This window comes from Solea solea, chromosome 7, assembly GCF_958295425.1.
Source record: "Solea solea chromosome 7, fSolSol10.1, whole genome shotgun sequence".
NCBI classification, from domain to species: Eukaryota; Metazoa; Chordata; class Actinopteri; order Pleuronectiformes; family Soleidae; genus Solea; species Solea solea.
Window position 1 is genome coordinate 4,809,409 of NC_081140.1, and position 20,303 is coordinate 4,829,711.

General features: G+C 40.6%; 1 protein-coding gene across 1 annotated transcript; it reads right to left on the bottom strand.

The window, feature by feature from the left end:
- Positions 1–953: 953 nt before the first annotated feature.
- On the bottom strand, positions 954–19,092 carry LOC131462962 (A disintegrin and metalloproteinase with thrombospondin motifs 8-like). Its single transcript, XM_058634548.1, has 9 exons — positions 18,066–19,092; positions 15,636–15,875; positions 11,734–11,866; positions 10,858–11,025; positions 9,701–9,993; positions 6,502–6,688; positions 5,835–5,998; positions 5,386–5,561; positions 954–3,649 (listed from the first exon to the last, which is right to left on the bottom strand). Exons 1-9 carry the CDS (start codon positions 18,804–18,806, stop codon positions 2,905–2,907), a joined length of 2,847 nt encoding a protein of 948 aa, XP_058490531.1. The 5' UTR covers positions 18,807–19,092; the 3' UTR covers positions 954–2,904.
- Between the last annotated feature and the right edge of the window lie 1,211 nt (positions 19,093–20,303).

A 20,303-nucleotide genomic window follows, 5' to 3' on the forward strand; every position in this document is an offset into this window, starting at 1 on the left:
CTGTGAGGCAATACTACTAGCCATTGCACTAATACCATGTGGCCCAAACGCCTGTCAGACTACTTCCAAATGGTTTCTGTGATCAGATCAGAGGATGCATTCAGGATGTATTGGTACATGGTAATATCAGGTCAGAATGGGGTCAATGCCAAATAAATTCATGAATCCTGTTCCTGTTTCCTCACAGTATCAGGTGTTAAGTGTACACTGAGCTGTTTTAATTAATGTAAGCACGAAATGTCAATGACAGACCTCTAAAAAAAACATAGCAGCAGTTGTGGTAAAATCCCAGACATCCATCCACTTTTTACATTTTCTTTAAGTCTGATGGCTATGAAAGTAACAAATAGTATGATGTGTTGTACTTTAAAAATAAATTGTTAAATACATTTAACCAAACCAAATTCTGCAATGATTTCATGACCTTACTGGTATTTGTGGTCCATTATTATTTTCACATTTACCAAGCCCAGACAGCTGTCAATGGAATAAGACCAACATTAAAAATAGGACATTAAGTTACTGTTGTTGCCTGTTAAACGGAGGTTCCTCCCTAACTGCATCAGCTTCTGAGACATGGTTTCTGTCTTTATTTCATATTTGGAGAGAAACCATTCCAGTGTGGGAGGATTTTTGTTTTACAGAACATCTTAAGGGCTTTCACTTCGTAAAATGAGCCATAATATCTGCCTCGCCCAGCTGTTAAACGCCATCAACCCACTGAGAAGAATTCCATTACTCTGGCTTTCAATGGTAATGGTTTGAAACAACACTTCGGAAAACTTCAATATCCATGAGGGATTTATGGGTGATTTTGAAGAATGACTTCTGACAATTAAACCTGGCTTTTGTGCAGAATTGAGGGTTCTCTCCACTGTTTTGATAGCAGATGTTTGAAGAAGTGTTTCCTTTTGGTTGCCATGGACGATAAGGATCAGTATAAGACAACAAAGTTTTGACATAAATGTGTTTATTTGACCATTTTTATGACAAAAATCTCAGCAGCAGTTGCCATTTCAATTACATGTCCATGGTAAAAACTTTACAAAAATAAATAGCTTAAAAAGGAAGCTGTAATAATAATAAAATACGTATGGTCCTTCACTGAAGGGATATAGGCCTAATACTTCATCAGTTTTATAACATACTGTAAATTAACAACAGGAATGGAAAAAAAAAAATCAAATGTACAAATCAGAGTCTGAATACAACTGTGAGGGGTTGCATAGGATGTTTTAACACACGGAAAATGAAGAAGAATAAAATCAATGGTATTTTTTATATACATGGTAGATGATGAGCTAATAACTTAGTAATAACACCTCCAAAGAAATATTTGTTGCATTGCAAACTGTTAGTACCATTGTTCCTTTGCATTAACAACTGCTTTGTAACGCAATGTATAGGGAAAGGGGGAAAAGTCCAAGCTAGAGTTTTCAGATAGAAACATGACGTCTTCTTTCATATTTTGGTACGTGTGCAGAGAAGATATGGAATCAAACGGGAGGCCATTCTCTCAACTATTGCCGCATTTCCACAGTCTTTTGTTTAGTTTTTCGTTATAACGTTTCATGTACGGACTCCGCCCCCTTGTGTTGAAAGCACTGGAAGCATGTCTTTACAGATGGAAAGAGTCACCACTGCAGCCAAAGAAGAGAATTTGGTGTGTTTGTTTTTTCACATTGTGGTTTTGTGAAATATCTGCCTATCTGTATTGCTGTAAGATTTGTGGTTAAAGTGCATTGTTTATATTATCATCATCTATTGATTTCTACAATTACATGAATGTGTGCTATGTTAATGTAATTATATATTGCACACTGTCTGAACAAGTTTATATTTTAAACTACGGCTTGACTAACAATATCATACAACTGAATTTAACTAAAAAGCCAGATGGATTGTTTTTATGCTAATTTCCTGTTACACAACTAACCACATACGCCTTTTGCCACAAGAAGTAAGCCTAAAAAAGTGCATACAGTTTACCAAAATTAACTGCACAAATTATAAAGTCCAGATGAAAATATTACCAGATATCAGATATCATGGAGGTTGCCATTGGAATGAATACACTTCAGGCTGATTCGCTGACAGACAGAGCTATGTGGGAACCAGACGTATACCTCAGTCATATGGACATACCTCAGAAACAGCTTAAATCTCGAGCAAAGCTTTATAAGGGAGTGAGTGCGTTAGAGGACGGCTGGAGGTATGAACAATTTGCTGGTGTTTGACAGCAGATTTCATGCCCTAAATGACACCCAACGTACAACGACTGAAACAAACTGCAGATTTGACAAAACCGCTCCCAAGAAGTTCGATTCTATTTAAAGCAGGACTATAAAACTTCTCATTCTTGAAAAGAAACACACACACACACACACACACACACACACGCAGCACCTTCATCTATATACACGCATCACATGAGGTAGATTTCCATTGTTTCAATAGTGGTTGTCAAATAAAGAAAAAAAGAGACAAAAGGCAAAAATTCAGGCAAAAGCCTTTGATGCGACTTGATGCAACCAGTTGGTAACATGGACAGATTATCGGACAATGGGTCCCTGGGCACAGGCCTTGCATCACTTTGCAGCCATTTTGTGTGTCTTTATAGTATTTTGTATATTCTCATAGTTGTCTAGCTTTTATTACTCATAGTCTCTCTGTAATCATTTTAAATTTCTTCAGATTTTGAGTCTTAGTAGTCTTGTTGTCTTTGTTGATGTCTTTGTCCCTTTGGAGCTGTTCTATAAATCTTTTGTGGTCATTTTGTGTCTCCTGGTGGTCATTATGTCCCCTGCTCCCTCGGCCTGTGCCCGGCATGTGTTGTTCAGTAATCCATCCGTGGTTGGTAAGCGCAGTCAAACCAATATGGGAAAGTTCACTGTTTGATGTTATTCATAGGCACTCCTGGCTGAGACACTGTACGGAGACTGGCTCTGGGACTTTGTTTGGGTCGCACTTCTCCGGATCAGTAGTCATCCCTGTGTAGTCTATGCAGAAGACGCTGCGGCGACGCTCCCCCTGGCCACAAGTTCGTGAGCATGTGGACCAAGGTCCCAACTGCCATATGGGACATGGCAGGTCACCGCAAGGTCTGATATCTACAGGTTTCAGATCTTTGTCGCACTGGCTGGAGAAAAAGCCTGCACTGTCCCGGCATTCAACATTCCTCCTGGACCACCCAAAACCGCAGCTCTTGGAGCACTCGGACCACTCCCCCAACACCCACTCAGGCACGCTGAAGGGATGGATCATATGCAAAGATAGTGACGAGCCCTTCTTCTCCTTGGATTTATCGAAACTCACATCTCTAGGAATGAAAAAGGTGTATTTGACCTTCGGTGGGTTGGCATCACCTGCAGTGGCCAGAATCTGGATGGTGATGGCCTCTTTCAGTTGCCTGAAGCTTTGGATCCTCTCAAGTGTGGTGGAGGAGCCACTGTACTTTAGCACAGCACCCAGCACAGGAATGTCCTGCTCCACTGTGGATACAGAAAAGTTCCCATTTAGGATAAAACCACCATTCTCTTTCTTTATAGCCAGGTAGTTCCCATCATGTTTGATTCCTCTGTTGCTCCGCTGTTTGACATCAATATTAGTAGCGCCAATGGGAATTGTGACAATGTCACTGTATCCATAGCTGGTAGGAAAAAGAAGAAGAACTGGATTTAGATCATGTGTCATTTCAATCAAGAGACATTTATTTGCTTTAAAGGGAAAGTATTTGGCATGATGGCGTTATTAATAAATATTCTGAAATAACCTTTCAGCATATTGTAAACCAAAGGGTCTGTGTTATAACAACACTTCTTCACCTCGAGTTTTGTTTACAGCCCATCAAGGGAGAGTGTGACCAATCTCAGAGCTTTTCAGAGAGACTGATCTACTGTAACTACTCTGCATGCAGGTCTCTGCAGTAGAATGATTGCTATTCCAGCAAGTGACTGGGAGTATTACTGGACTTTAGTAGAGTAACCCCCCTACATCTGTTTTTATGCTAACTGGTAAACATCTTAGGTATGACACGGCCAGGATTGAACCACCAAGACTTTCAGAAATGGAGGATTTGCTTCTGGCATGTGGGAAATGAGTGCGTCTGTTAGGACTCATCTAATGAGGAGCTCACAACAGAGATCAGTGACCACAAAACCTCAGTAATTTAAAGCTGTAGTCTATAAATGAATGTCTGTTAGGTTCAACCCATTGCCAAAGTCTGTCAGCGCCACATGACTCTGTTTCTCAGTAAAACAGTTTGTTTGTTTTCATATCTGGGGCAACATTCTCTGCACACAGAGTGACGCATTTTTAGGTTGAAAATAAATCTGGATGTTCAGAAAGACTTCACAGTCATATTTCTTTAGCTTCTTACAAACATGATCATTCAATATCGGAAATGCGTGCTCCATAGTACTTATTAAGTACTATGGAAAAAATAACTTGATATGGCTCTATTTCTGTCACTGTGTGTGTGAAGAAGCTTTAAGGAGTTGGTAAATGAGATGGAAGAAAAACGAGTTCAGTTTGGGGGGCTCTACGGTTGGTGTAGTGGTTAGCACTCTGCATGTTGGTCACTCTAAATCGAGCGTAGGTGTGAGAGTGTGACTGGATGGTGGTTTGTCTGTATGTGGTCCTGTGATAGACTGGCAAACTGTCCAGGGTTTACCCCGTCTATATCGCCCTATGTCAGCTGAGATTGGAACAGCACCACCCCCATGACCCTGATGTGGAGGATAAAGTGGTAGAAAATGCATGGATGGACTATTATTAACACAGAGAGAAATAATGAATAACATTTTTATAGAATGCAAACTTGGTGCATTACGTGAAATAGTATGCATCTCAAAACAAACAAAAAAAAATGTCTAAACGTGAAAACCAGGCCAAAATATCTGCCTCACTCGCTCTGCCACAGCTGACTAACCTGAACACGTTAGTGTCACTTATCCTTGCTTTGTTTGGCATCATTTGGTAAAAGCCCAAAGACCGCAGAATCTTCCTCCAAGGCTGCATGGTTTCCCACAGTGTCCCATATGTCGCAGGATTGTATAAAAGCAAAGTCTTATATAAAGACTGCGAGTCTTTATGCTTTATGCGAGGTTACAGAACACATAGCTGCGACTGTCGTTCTGTCTGTTCCTCCACTCCATGAGTAAACCGTTCTACTGTTGCTTCAGCTGAAATAACCAGCAATGTGTCCATGCTATGTTTTTGACTGCGCACGCATGTCTCAACCGACCCAACCACTGCTGCCTAAAAAAGCAAAACAATGTTCCTGAGCGCATGCCTCTTTGACAGAGGTGACACTTTTATTTTGAAATTCTGCCACTAAATGCATTTGTGCAATTCACTGAATATGAACTTTGATATATCACTTACGTTGCTTTGTTGTACGAGCCAGTTATCTTTCTACAGGTGAGCCCACTCCCTCCACACACTCCACACTTATCCACTCTCTTGTTGGATCCTATCACCTGGTCGCAGCCTGCTTTCACACACTGGCCTTGGACACACACTGAGGTGGTATCAGGGCCACAGGTCGTCCCATCAATCACCTGCACAGACATTTGACAGTTATGGATATAAATCCTATTAAAGGGAATGTACAGTTTTCTTTTTTCACTCTGATCATTTGCAGGCTATAGTTGATTTTTCATTTTAAGGTGGTCAGAGCTTTCAAGCCGTCATTATCAGTGGATGAAGGTTACATGTAATGATCATCCTTATGGTGGATGGACTGTATAATCAGCCACAGTTACTATATATGAAGACCATAAGGTGCTTCTCAAAGCTTCAAAGTTATATACCTTGAGTGCATAATACTGTACCTTGTGTTCAAACACCTTAAATTCACTGCTGCCTTTGGCCCTGCAGACCAGTTTACATCTGTCTCTGGGAGAAACGCCAGCATACTTTGGTATCCACTGCTTCATGTTCCCATTGAACTCCACGCTGTTGTGCTGCTCACACTGCTCCTCTCTGAAACTCTTCCCTAATGATAAAAGACAGATATACTGCAGTTTAGCATATGTCTACCTACTTAAAAAATAAAAGAAAAAAGGAAATGACACTGTAGAAACACAGTGTAGAAACAGCCTTTCATTCCTGAATTTATGTATCTATTTAATTTAATCTGCTCCTGACACACTATTTCCCAAAAAACAAAGCTACCTGATGGAATTTATTTCTCTAAAATAGTGCAACCGTCATGCAATTCAATATAAATGAATGGATTCTCAATTATTTTATAAGAATAACAAAATATGTCTATCGTAATATCCAAAAAAATCCAACAGTGCATGATTTTGAACTATAAATGAAGTCATGATTTTTTTAGTTGTACTAAAGTTGTGTACCCTCACATGATAAACACTATAGCTAATGGATGAATTAAAGATTTTAGATATTATTAATGACCATTTGATCAATTGATTTAACATCAAAACATCAGACATCAGCAGCCTCAAGCATCAGAGCATAAAACCTGATTCTCACCATCGCTGTCGTCACAGGACTGCGTGTTGCAGGACTGATACTTGACCCTCTGTCCTTCGCAGTACTTCCCTCCGTTCTGTGGTATCGGGTCAGTACACTCCCTATAGGAGAACTCTACCCCTCCTCCACATGTTCTGGAGCACTGCTGCCACGGTCCCCACAAGCTCCAGCCGCCGTCCACAACCACCTGTGGTAAAGCACAAGCAGGACGAGAGAGGAGGGGAAAAAAAGAGCTGTCAGAGTTTTTGGTCAGAGCGCCGTGCCAAAGGCAATCTCAGCTGCACAGTCCAAACCACAGTCTGGGCTTCTGGGTTTGAGGCCGCACAGTAAGTTGGCGTGCCGCGACTCCAGCCCAAATCTGTGTTGAAGTTCGGCACGCGCCTGCTGTCTGCCTCTGCCCACGTTCCTGCCACATGCGTCACTCACTATAGTGGAACCTGCCATGCTACAGCTTGAAGAGGTCACACTGAAAGTGTGTGATACGTTGTGGGTGTCCAGTTTTAATGACTTTGAACCAACAAAGGTCCCAGTTCATGAACAGATTGTGATTGTGAAAAACAAGCAGAATATATAAAGGCGATCAAGCTGAAATGAAACCCTGATGTAAAATGTTTTTAAAGAAATATTAAAAAGGAGGCAGTAGGTTTCAAACTCCCCCCCGTTCCAGCTATTCTGTAATTCTCCATTTCATGTCTAAAGTAAAACAATTTATTCAAAAGGGTTTGGTAATGATTACCATTTGCATGTTAGCCTGAAGCTTGTCTAAGTCACAATATTTCGAGGAGACATTTTGATCTGATTTTGTACTACTCACATCCCACTAACGTCTTCAGCAAAAAGGTTTTGCCCAGTTGTTAAGGAAGTTGTGGCGGTTCAAATTTCCTTTTCTTCCTGGCATGTGTCCCTTTCATCCATATTTCACAATCTCAGCTGTTATTTAAGACCAAAATGACTCCAAGGCCCAACAAATGGGGATTTAGTTGGGGAAGAATTCCACACACTGATAACGAGCTACCTGAGTTTATAAGTGTGTGTGTGAAAGCTGTTAAATAGCTCTGTATTATAAATGACAGATGTCACTGATCGTCAGTGTCTGAGTCTCAGGCTCTGACAGTAAATACAGGAGAAACTTTTCAGAATAGCACATACTTGTGAGGTTAGACTATAGACAGTCAATGAAGCCCAATCCAATTTTTCATTTTGACCTCTTCCCCTTGGTTCAAAGGTACGAGGTGTATTGGTTAAAATCAAGCTCTACAATATAGGACACTCCTTCATGAACATGCCATGTCATCAAAAAAGCTCTTGTAATATCACTATTGTGGATTTTTGGAATAATTGTGTGCCGGTCTGTAGTAAAGTGGAGACATGTGGACCAGTTTATGATACATAAACATTGCAAACAAGTTCTGTTGTGGTTAGTGTTGCTACACAACCTGCTAATCAATGTTATGACTTTATGACTGTAACAATAGTTTCCTTGGTTAATTTGGGAAACAATAATCCTACGCCTCCTCCACGCCCAACTTAACCCGAACAATTCATCTTGCCCCACGGCCACAACAAGAATCAGGACAAGCGTCGCCTACAAGTGAATGTGCAAAAAAGAGGGATAGGGCTAAGTGGTAGGTGCAAGGGGAAAAAAGGGAATTTGGCCGAAGTTAGTAAAAGGTAAACCAAAAGAACCAAAAACAAAACATCACTGACAGCAGCTCTGATATTGAACGTGTCGAACATGAAACATTTTTGAAATGTGATGTGGTAGGAGACGGTGTCGGTTTGACTTAAAACTGTTTTTATAAGTCAGTTTCAGAGTAAATGAGCTGTGCACCTCAAGGGAAGTGACTCATCCACCGTTACAGGAAGATCACAGCAGTGAGCAAGTGAGCAAGTGCAAGCACAGCCACACACATCGCCCGCATGCAACACAGTGTGACAAGGTGTGTGTTCAGATCGCGTTACACTCTGAAGGTTAAAGTGAAGCGGTCAGAACTTAGAAAAGTTTCCGACAGCTGACGGTCACTCTGAAATGGCAGAGTGAAATTTGCTGATGTCGTTTATGGGGGTCACAATTTCTGACAGGCCGAGGTAACGCTGCTCTCCTTCGGACACTAAGCAGCCAGCGTCCGCTGAGGCGAAGCTGATCATCTCCGATACCGTCGCTGCCAAACTATATATAATACATCATATCTTAATACACAAACCACATTTTTGAATTCTAAATGACTAATTTCTCGCCTCAAATGATCTTAAAACTGCGCTCGGGGACTCAGAAAAATATTTATTTCAGGGTTGTAGTTCTTTTCCCTGCTGCTATGCTGTGATACATGGCAGCCATGCCATTTCAGACCAAAGCAATGAATCAGACTTAATCAGCGTTAGCCCCGCCCTCTGACTTTGATGGTCGAGTTTGACAGATAAAATAAATGAATGATCCACTGCAACACGGACCATGAAATAATTAAATGTGTCTTTAATTGATTAAATGTATTTAATGACACATTTAATTATTTAATGACACATTTAATGAATGATTTAATGGTGTATTCATTTATTTAATTTTGGCCCTTTTGGTCCTTCATAGCCATAGTCATGGTGCATGGAAATACCATCAGGGGAATTACAAGTAGGGAATTTTAATTACTAAAATAATTTAACTTTGGAAGATACCGTAAAAAGAGGCTTTCCTTCATTTGAATGAATCTTGAGCAGCTCAGGCCAAAATGTTGACTCAACTTTTGTTTTTTAATGGCAAACCGCAAATTTATTGGGTGATCCTCATCCATTCATTTGGCCTGTTTTCTTTTTTCCTCCATCTGATAAATTACACCAGTTTAATAATAAATAGAACACAAAATAATGTAAATAAACATATTTAACAACACTTATTGTCTGTCTCTCTGAGTAATTATCTGCTGATGCTGATTATTAAAAAAAAGAAAAAAAATTCAACCTCAACACTTGCCACCATAATACTAGTTATGTCATACCAAACCAACTGAAGCTGCAGCAGCAAAACAAAAGGATGAGCAATGAAACATTTCAGAATGAACAAATTAAACTTTTGATTTATAAAAAGACGAGCATGTTTTTCATTCCCTCACTTGTTACATAATCTCAGTTTGAGGCCAGTAAATGAAAAACAGAGTTGTTGTTTTTTTTTGTTTTTTTTTTAACCAATTAAAAGAATCTGTCTTACCAGTGGCTGCATCACCTCGTGGGTCGACATGCATGCTCCTCGGAGACAGGTCTGGTTGAAGCTACAGGCGGTGCCGTCAGCCCAGGGCATGCTGCCGTTCTTGGTGATGCACTGTGAGGTCCCGTCCTCCTGGCACCAAAGCTGGCTGCAGACGTCACTGTCCGAGGTGTTGGGACAGTGGATGAACTCCTCTCCAAATATCTGCTGGCATTGTTGGTCCAGACTGTACTTGATGCCTGGCAGCTCACTTGGTAAAGGCATGGTACTCTCTGGAACGTCCAGCAGGCAGTCTCCTGTGATTACAATACAGAGCAATGCTGTATGAGACCGATTAGTTTGCGGTTTGTGGAGATTACAGAGCTGACAATGGTTCCACTGTGGCAATGGTAAAATGTGTTGCTCTTTTCTGTTTGACATGACAACAGTGGGAAAATATTCCTGGCAATTTGTGCCCTGACTGTTAAAATAAGCAATTTAATTTTAACTAATGCAGTGCACTTTTATAGGCAGCCTAGTGCTTTCTGTCTCTCCTAGTGAATCTGGACATTCGACAGCTATTCTAAATGTGATTTTATCCATTTCTTCTCTAACGATTCTTCCAAACATTCGATAAGCTTTGGTCTGGAGCTGTCGATGACACCCAGAGTTCGGAATTTACATTCTCAGCCATATGAGTTGTCGTTGGACATATTTTCCAACTGATAAAGAGCTTATTTTGCTGACACCAGCTGTTGCTTTTGGCTAATGAGGTGCAGAACAGGGAGAAGTCCATAGTATGACTCAGTGGGAAAGAAGGTTCAATGATGGGTCTAGCAAGGATACAAACAATACGTGATGAGGAGGTGGTGGTGGTGGTGATGGCAACGACAGCGCAAAAGAGAGTGAGCGGAGGAGGAGCATGTGGGAAGAGAAGATGTGGAATTCTTAGGATGAGATAAACTATCCCTATAAGTTATAGCCCATAATTTGAAGGGAGTGACATAGTTAAAGGATGAGAAGAAGAACAGCGCATTTTAATCTTCTCTGAGTGAGCCTTAATAATAGGGCCACGGCACTGTGAAAGATGTCTGTGTTGGCAGCGGGTCTCTGTGGGGCGGCACAGTTTCACTATGTCATTTTTCTGACATGCCGTAGTGATGACATGAAACATTTCCTACCATATCCATTGTCAAAGAACTCGGTGATGGAGAGAGCACTGCAAGGGGACCAGGGCGCCGTCATATTGAGGCTGACAAACAGCGGCGCCATCAGGTAATGTCCTCCCAGCTCTCCAAACTGCCTCTTACAGTTCTTAGAGTCATCGTGGGACATACTCAGCACGTGACCTGCACCAGGAAAGGACACGAGGAGAAAAATGTTACAGTTGTAGCTTCACAATAGATCGGAATGACTGAGGATATGAAGATTAATCAGTTAGAATAGTCAGAACAAGAAGGTTTTGTATAAGGCTTGGGTGTGTTCACCCATGTTTACATACAGACCATGCTGTCACCACTTCTGTAACAGTTGAGTGAACTACACATACCTGACGGGTTCACCATTTATTCGTAGTGCATGCATACTCATCAATTTAAAATCATCCATTCATCCATCCATCCAGCCTTCAAACCAAACTCCACAATAAATAGTTAAATGGCTCTTGTATCGCTGTGTTTGAATATGCAAGTTCATCCAGTCACCTGTTTTCAGTTAGATTTTTAAGTTTACAGCCTTTAACATATATTTTATTCTTCTATAAAAAAAATATTTCACATGAATTTTATTTGTTTTTTAATTCTTACCAATTGGGCTTGTTATGCAGGTTGCCTTTGTGTTGTATTTGTCTGATTAGGCTTTTATTGCTGTGTGTGTGATTATGGTTTTTCACCCTCTTTTTTGTTGAGTAACTGAAAACGTATAAATCTGACTCTGTGTTGCTTGTTTATGCTTTTATTGCTGTGTTTGTGATTATTGTTTTTGTCTGTTTTGTTGTTGAATAACTGAAGACTTATAAATCCTGCAACCCACACGTCAAGGTTCAGCCAACCTCTTACCAAGCTCATGTGCAGCTGTGAAGGCAGCCTGCAGGCCGTTGTCCTCAATCACGGAGCAGCTTCTCTTGGGATCACACATAGTCCCGACATCGGCCACACCCAGTGTGTCGCAGCTCTTTTGTCCGCAGATGTCCTGAAAACAGAGCATCGGGGTCATGATTATTTTGTACTGACAGTTCAAACCTGATGCCCAAAATAAATGCAACAATTTTAAGTCCAGAAACAGTTTAAAAAGAGACATTGTAGTGACCTGGAGTCTGTGAAATTTCTGCATAAATGCAACACATTTGGCTCACATATGGTGTATTTATTTAAAAAAAAAGAGCAAGATTGTTATATGGTTTGATGACAAAAAGGACATGTTTCTGCATGGTTAAAAAATAAAGAAGGGGTGCACTATTATAAGTGCTGAATACATTTTGTTCCCCCAAACAGCAACTCAAAATAGTGTAAATGTCCAGACATATTGGGAGCTATAACAAATTACTAGAAATATGCTTTCTACTACACTGCAGCGTGCTCATTCTCACTGATTTATAGAAAATCCTATTAACTACAACTGCAATTATTCATCGGTTTTCGTGTTTGTTTGTTTTAATAATTAAAACAAGCTCTCTATTTTTCATCATTTCCAGTTAATTATCCATATAACAAATAAATTATTAAAACTGAATAATTGAAGAACATCATCATTTCAAGGTGTTCCAAAAAATGTCAGCTGTCAAATGTCCCATATTATTATTATCACTGTATTACTAGCTCAGGGAGTTTAGCTTATGCAGTGTGGCCTTTGGTAAAGATTGACCATAATGCAAAATATTGTTGAATTGAAATGCCTTTTTTTGTATCCAATGAAAGAAGTCATATGTATGCATGTACTGTATATACTAGTATACAGTACTATTTGATAGTGCTTGGTAACAGAGTCTAAGGCTGAGGAGGAGGAGGCTAAATTAGGGCTGAGGTGAAGGTAAAAGACTGGCTAAGGTGACGGGAAGAGGGGAGAGAGAGGGACTTCACTTCCCTCATGAAGTGGCACAGTAGTGACACACACAGCCCGCCATTAATCACTGAGTGCCATGAGAGTAATGGTACTTCACTAATCAGGAATGATATGACATACCATGCACAATCAGCCTGCGTCACTGGAACAAGTGGTGCACAGAGTGCTCTCAGCACTGCTGCCAAACAGCTTTAATGTCAAGAGACACCAACATATTCAACAAAATATTTGAAAAGGCTCCAATTAAACCATTTCAGTCAAATCAGTTCAGATTAGGACCTTACTGTGTATTGTTGACTTGAATTTCTCTATTAAGTTACAATCAAGCGATGTGTAAGAATAATACAGTGAATAAAATACTTCATGAAGTATTTTATTCACTGTATTATTCTTACACATCGCTTGAAATATAGTAAGTGTTTGGGCAGCCCTGAGGGACTGGTATAATTACATAGGCTAGTGTACCTTCATTCTATATTTACTGTGTAATTAGTTTTTACAATTTTTAGCTAAACAAATAAAAACACGTTGCTCAATGTTCCCATTATTAGACAAAGCTAATAAATATCTGCAGCATAATGAGCTGAGGTGTGATGTGGAAATAAAAGTGAAGCATGTGGTATATGAGAAAACGTTCACTTTTTTCAAGACGATGCCTGGCTGTGTGGGACGGAGATGGACATGTCCAGTCTTTAGCTCAGCCCAGAAAAACCCACAAGGCAAAGCTCTCTGTGATTCACAACACATCTGGACCTGGAGCAGCAGCTGAATGAAGCTCAGTGTGTGCTTGTACACCATGTTCCACAACAGCATCTGCTGCTCATATATGTATCTAGATCTAGTTCTCTATGGGTCAAAGTATGAGCAACTGTATCCATTCACAGTCATTACTGCGCCGCACAGGTTGAAATATGGCACATCTATTTAATCTTGGCTATTAATTAATTAAAGGGTTAATTATAAGGTTTGGACAAAGCACAGACTGAAAAAATAAAATCAAACAGTAAAAAAAACCTTTCACTACAAGCGGTAGATGGTAGATTGTGAGTTTCATAACAGCCAGTACTAGCAGTTGCCTTCTCTTATTCCTGTGGAGAACATGGCAGACATTTTCAACACTAACTTCGCCAACATTTCAAGTAGCTTTCTGTCGTGGTCGACTTGTGGGGGCACTAAACTTAACTCATCCACGAGGAACCATCCGCCCTCAGAAGCATATCTCCGCAGAAATGGAAAAACAAACACAAACCAGGTTTGTGTGAATGATGGTTTCCCCAACCCTGCGCTGTTTCAACAAACCCAACACAAGTCAGCAAAAGCCCATATGTTCTATTCATCATCTTCCCTGATCCTGGGTCAGATTTGCATGCTCGCGTCATTCGGTAGGCCCATAAATGTCAAGCCAATACCAGGGCACTCACCTACTAAAATATAAATCACAGAGAAGTTCGTCACCTAATGTATTGTCTGCTAACACCTTGTCAGCAGGCACATACCAGATGAATAAAGGCAGCCAAATAAAGCAGAACAAGCCAATCACAGCTCAGGCCCTCAGGGCATTTCTTTGTGAAACTTCCATAAAGCCATCTCCTCTGTCCATACACTGTTTACCCCAAAGGGCGATACAAAAAATCTTTATTTATCTTATTTTATCCCCCTTTTCTGACTTATACATGTTGCTAGAACGGCAATCACCTCAAGGCAAGGGCTTCATTTTCAGATGGGACCCCCCACATCTGCACTACTGTTAATATACAACACTCATGTTTCAACAAATTGTTGTGTGGTCGAGTGTGATGCCTCTGAAACCACAGAATGTACCGCAGCTGGTCTGAGACAGAGTTCCACTAGGGCTTCATTCATGACTCATCCTTAGAGAGTTGTTGCTTTTTGGACAGTGAGAAAACTTGACCAGACTAACATGGGTAAATGGACTTTTAAACAGTCACACTATATTTCATGCACTTAACAGTCAAACCCATGTTCTGAATAGAAGCATGACTATGATATTTCCTCATAGTTGCCGTCACTCCAACAATTTCAAATGTTGTAATACTGGTATCAAGCCTTATTTTTCTTTCCAGTTTTGTTCAGCCATTTGAGCCCATATATCTACAACACTTAATGTTTCAAAAGGCAGACTATTTGACTGTTGGAGCAGACAAATGAGAGGGTGGATACCTGAAACTAAGCCAGTCAGGATCCACTAAGTCAGGTTCAGATAAGGTTTGATTGGTGTTCTCTGCGTCTCAATCAGGTAAAGGCAGAAACAAACATCAGTTGAGAATGCTTCAGACGACCTGACAAATATTAGTTGCTCTTTTACAGCCCTAAGAAAAATATTTATCTACTTCTTTACCCAACTTGCTGGCATATAGTGTATGTCCTGTTTATGAAACATCTTGAGATACACTGTTTGTTGAAAACTAAATGTGGTGTTCACCAGGGATCAATTATTGGACCTCTTAAGTTTTAGACTGGAATATCTGGTAAAATTTCAGTTCCTTGCTGTTGAAGTTTGTGCAGCTGTTGTGGTTAAGTTGTTATCGTGTGACAATGACTGAGTTATCAAATGGTCTCATCATTAAATTTCAATCACAGGGTAAAATGTGGTTTTATATGAGTGAGTATTGTAACCCACATCTTTCATTAAGATGTGGGTTACAATTCTAATTAAATGTGACCTCTCCTCAGTAAAAACTGAGTCAGCTAGGGTCGGTTTCACTTTCAATAACAACTAATTACAATAAACTAAGAAAAGCTAATTAATGAACCGTTTGCTAAATTACTCCTAAGGTCAAAGTCTATATATTCTATTCTATATAATCCTTTATTGTAAAAACTTTAAAATCTGCATGTTGTATGAAGAGATGAAACCACTTCTGTGAGTGTCCCTCACCTCTCTAGTGAAGAGCATGGCGGTGTCATAGTGCTCTGGGTGTCTCTGGCTTGGTGGATTGAAGATTTGCTGCCAGGAGCAAAAATTCCTTAGAGCCACACCTCCGTTGCTTGAGACCTCAGGGCCGACCTCCTCGTCCTCCACTACCAGCATCTTGACGACCACCATGTTAACGGAGTTCTTAATGCTGGGGTGCTTGTACAGCTGGGCTGCCATGGACATCAAGGTCAGAATGTAGTGCTACAGAGAGGAGAGGCAGGAGAGGACATCTAAAAATAAAACTTCAACTTTCATGAACATGAACCTTCATCCACAAGATATTTAAAGAACTTAAACAGTGGAACACGGTGGAACACAGTGGAGCATAAACAAAAGAGTTCAAGCTAAATGGGTGATAATCGAGAAGTACAGGTATCTATTTTTGTATATCATTACTGTATGACTGTGATTCTCCAACACAATTGGGAAAAAAAGGGTAAGGTGAGGGATATCCACCTGCAACCAATACCTCTTACCAAGTTTTACACACTGTACCTTTAAAAGAAACTTTTAACATTAGTAAAGATATGACCAAGATGTACTGGGTGGGATTTTTTTTTTTTTGATTAATATCAAATTAACCATGCAATTTCTCTCTGCCAGACAGATGCAATTGAATTATTCAAAACATATCTTGGACTGAGAATAAAGTGGTGGAAATTAGATAGATGGACATTTGGACATAACAGATGTGCAATTTGTTGGCCAACAGACTTGTGATAAAGTACAATGAGCAAATAGAGTGGGAGTATCAATTGTTCTCTATCACACACGTCACCTTGTATCAAATGCAAACAAGAGCTATATATGCTAGGCTTGATTTGGTTCATGTGCATATATGGACCTTTTTTTTTTATTTATTTTTTTTAAATATATAAATGTTTTTTCCCCCCTTTTATAAGTGTGACTATGATGGCCAACATTTAATCCCACAACTAAAAATCAAGATAACCCAGACTAGAATTCAAAGAACAAGAATACCTCAATCTCTAGTGTAGAAATCCTCTTAGAATGGAAGCGTTACTCAGAAAGTTATGGCACTGGCACTTAAAGCATTTAACGCATGGAGTTGTACTTTATATTCCTACTGCTGCTGGAGAAGCAAAGTTAACCATGTGCTGTCTATATTTCGTCCACTCATAATGTACAGTACACTTCACCAGGACGGCATATGAGTTATATCAATCTAATAGCGGTACCAATGTTGTGTTTGTATCTACAGTATGAGCACAAACTACTTCATGTGTCCGCACTGTCCAAGACAGACTGCAATATTTTGCATGGCAGGTGATCAAAACAGTCAGCAGCACAGAGGTATTTCAAGTGCAGTATGTCAACAATTTCTAAAGCTTAAGCCCTATCCCACTTTCATCTATGCTGTCATATATACAGCTTTTGGGTTTGTCGTTGGTATGAGGTTGGATTTTACTGTTTACCTTGAAAAACCTTCATGAAAGAAGGATTATTTAGTAGTCATGGGATGATATTCTCTGATTGTAAGGTTTTGTGCCAGTGCTGCACATAGTGTTGTTGTTTTTTTTACCGGGGTCTAAAAATCACCGTCCCCACACCTGCTTATTCAGAAACGATGTAAATGGAAGCTGAAATTGTGTGAGTTGTAATTTAAAAAACAAAATGAGCCAAATATTTCACCACAATTTGTATCCACTTGACTCTGGTGCCTGGTTGCCTGGGACTTACTGTGGTGCACGGCTAAGTGTTTGGCAGCCGAGGAGCTTTTTAAGTAGAAACAGACTAGAATTTTGCTGGTCATGGATCATGGATTGTCCTACTTCTTGTTTAAATAAATAAATGCCTTTGGTTAGCTCTGGCTCAGACCAGGACTGATCTTAGTTAAGGAAGACTGTTTAAAAGGATATTTCTTAAAATATACACAATCCATTTAATTCTGCTGAATTTAAATACGGTAAGTTTTAAATAGTATGTGGCTGAAAATGTAACCAATTTATAATATTAAGATAGAGTAGAACAGATGTTGTAAGCCTCGTGAATCCTCTCTGGATGATGCTGAAGATCTGCTGCCAAATCATGACAAAGTCGTGAGGAATGTTGTGCAGCATTGCTTGCATTTCTGTTGCCTGACCTCATTCTGTGGAAAACAGGGAGCCACCGATTTCCTCCCAAACTCCCTCATTGCCTTTTTTTCATTTTGACTTTTTTATGAAGCAGCACAGGAAAAACAAACCCCTGCCTGCCTCTGTGTTTCCTATAGGCTGTAAAATTTGACTGATGTGGAAAGAAAGAAAAACTTGTGACGTCTTTGGGAGTTTGTTTATGGGAGAGTCTAAATTGCTATGTTAGACCGGGCTTTGTTTATGTTCCTATCAAGTGTGTGTGTGCGCAGGAAATAGTGAGTTCATGGTGTCTGACCTTTATTTCATCTCCATAGAAGTGGGTCATGGTTGAGTCAGCTACCACCAGGGTCTCTATGAACCGTGGCGCGGAAACAAAGCGTCTCCGGCGAGGTTCCCCGTGTGCGTCACTGTCGCTGTGCGTAAAACTTTCCCCGTCGCCCTGCTCCACTCGGCGCTCAAGCGCCGCGTGATCAAACAGAAGGGAAGCCCCGTGGCTTTTGGCTTGTGTCTTCCTCTTTATGACATGCAGCTGCTCGGCAGAGTCTGGCCCAAAGCTACCGCTGAGTTTGGGCTCAATTAAATACTCTTTCCCCTTCGTGATGAAGGAGCCGAAGATGCCAGAGCACAAACTGACAGCCACCACCGAGTTCTGATCGTGGTCCACGTTCCCAGAGTAGAAGCAGCTCCTCAGGTGTCCTTCGCTGTCCTCTGTCTGGTTCATGGACACCTGAGGATCTGACACCAGCCCAGCTTTAGCACCTGTGGCGCTGCGTAAAGCGCCAGCATCACTGGCCTTGATCCGCTGGACAGTGAAAGACGGAGCCATGAAGCTGGTGTCCGGTACAAGATTTAGAGTCATGTCCTTGCCAAATACGCTGAGGACAAACCTTGGCTGCTCCTCGCTTCTTTTCCGAAAGCGGCCACTCGTTCTTGCTTTTATCCGAACAGGTAAAACATCCTCTGATTCAAATGGCGTGGACAGTGCCGCGTTCATTACGCACATGGATAAAAAGACAAAACGCACAGAGGAACGCATCTTTAGACAATGACACAGCTGTCCGAAGTTGTAAAAAAATATATAATAATAGTAAAAGACCTGATTACAGTGTGTGTCCTTTATCTGTTGTTAGTGGCACACCTTCTCCAAATGAGAGATTATCTTCTCAAAGTCAGAGATCTCTTCTGATAAAAAGTGATTTCCCAGCGCTGTGAAACAGTCTCAGTCAGAATATGTCTGCTATTTTATTTCAGTCTGTCTGTTTCGACTTCCTAACGCAAACTGAGTCTTGTTGTACCGCTCAGCAGCACCGCTGCAGTCTGGAAGCATCGGTGGTATTTATACTTTCTGCTCTTCCTTCGACGTGGGGGGGTTTATTTTTGATATCCTGGAAAATCTCCTCCCACTCGCACTTCAGGAGAAACTCCACGGACAAAACGGGTCCAATGAGAATAGGCCGACACTCCCCCCTTCCTTCCTTCCTTCCTTCCTTCCGAGACAGCCTGACACCCGCGCTCCTATTATTAACCCGCTGCAGCGGCGGGACACCAATACTGTGCGCATAGCTGAAAGTTCGCTACTCCAGTTATTTAGGAGTGAGTGGCATGCGCGCGCACTCACACGCGCAGTGTTATACTCCCATAATCAGTTTCACAGATGTTTCACTGGGTGCGCTTCAGCGGTTTAAATTATAATCTTTATTCACATTAGTGCAGCTATACATCATTTTCTTAGATTGTGTGAAGTAATTACGTGGATAGACTTATCTGAGAGAGGAACGTCAGGTTTTCCCACGTGACGTTTTCAAGCAGAAATGTCTCAAATACCTTTTCGATTTATATCTTTTTGTATTGTTATTATTTTTGGTTTATTTGATTTGTTTAATATAGATTTGTTACATTCAGGGTTCCAGACTAGTATTGTCGTCATATTGCTATAGTTGCTTCTGCTGGACCAACACACTGAGCTCATGTTCCTCCAGACACAACGCAAGTTACATCATCAGACCGTGTGCCAGGAGGAGGAAGATGAAGTGTGCTCAAGTGTTTGAGAAGGGGGGCGTCTACAGAAGCGTCGAGAGTGAGAGAAGTGGCCCTGGTAGCGCAGTTTACTAGATTAACCGACAGATGGCGCCACAGTATAACAAGCGCACATACGCGCCAACGCACCAGAGGATCTCAAGCGCAAACAGGTGTCGCTCTTTGCCTGCACTTTCCCTTTAAAATGTGCAGAGGGAAAACGTTTGATTACATGTCACTGGTGCAGCTCTTGTTAGAGATGGATTAAACATGCTGTTTTAGGAAAATTAAGTGGAAAGTAAATTATACAGTGATGCAGCAGAGAGCAAAAAAGTAACAAATGAACATGAATTATGCACATCTGGAACTATAAATACATGGATACATTATAATTACACATGTTAACATTGTAGCAAAATATAACATTTCTCTGAGTTTATTTATTTCATCTTAAACAAAAGTTAATCTCTTCCCTTCAAAACGTCAAGTGAACCAATTCTCAATGATGCTTATTGTT

Bases quoted from the DNA above. Each gene is read 5' to 3' on its own strand.
- LOC131462962 (XM_058634548.1), bottom strand. From the start codon at position 18,806: ATGCGTTCCTCTGTGCGTTTTGTCTTTTTATCCATGTGCGTAATGAAC. The intron at 15,876-18,065 runs GTCAGACACCAT...TCCTCTCTGTAG, and splicing joins TCTATGGAGATGAAATAAAG to CACTACATTCTGACCTTGAT. The intron at 11,867-15,635 runs GTGAGGGACACT...CTCTGTTTTCAG, and splicing joins CCATGCTCTTCACTAGAGAG to GACATCTGCGGACAAAAGAG.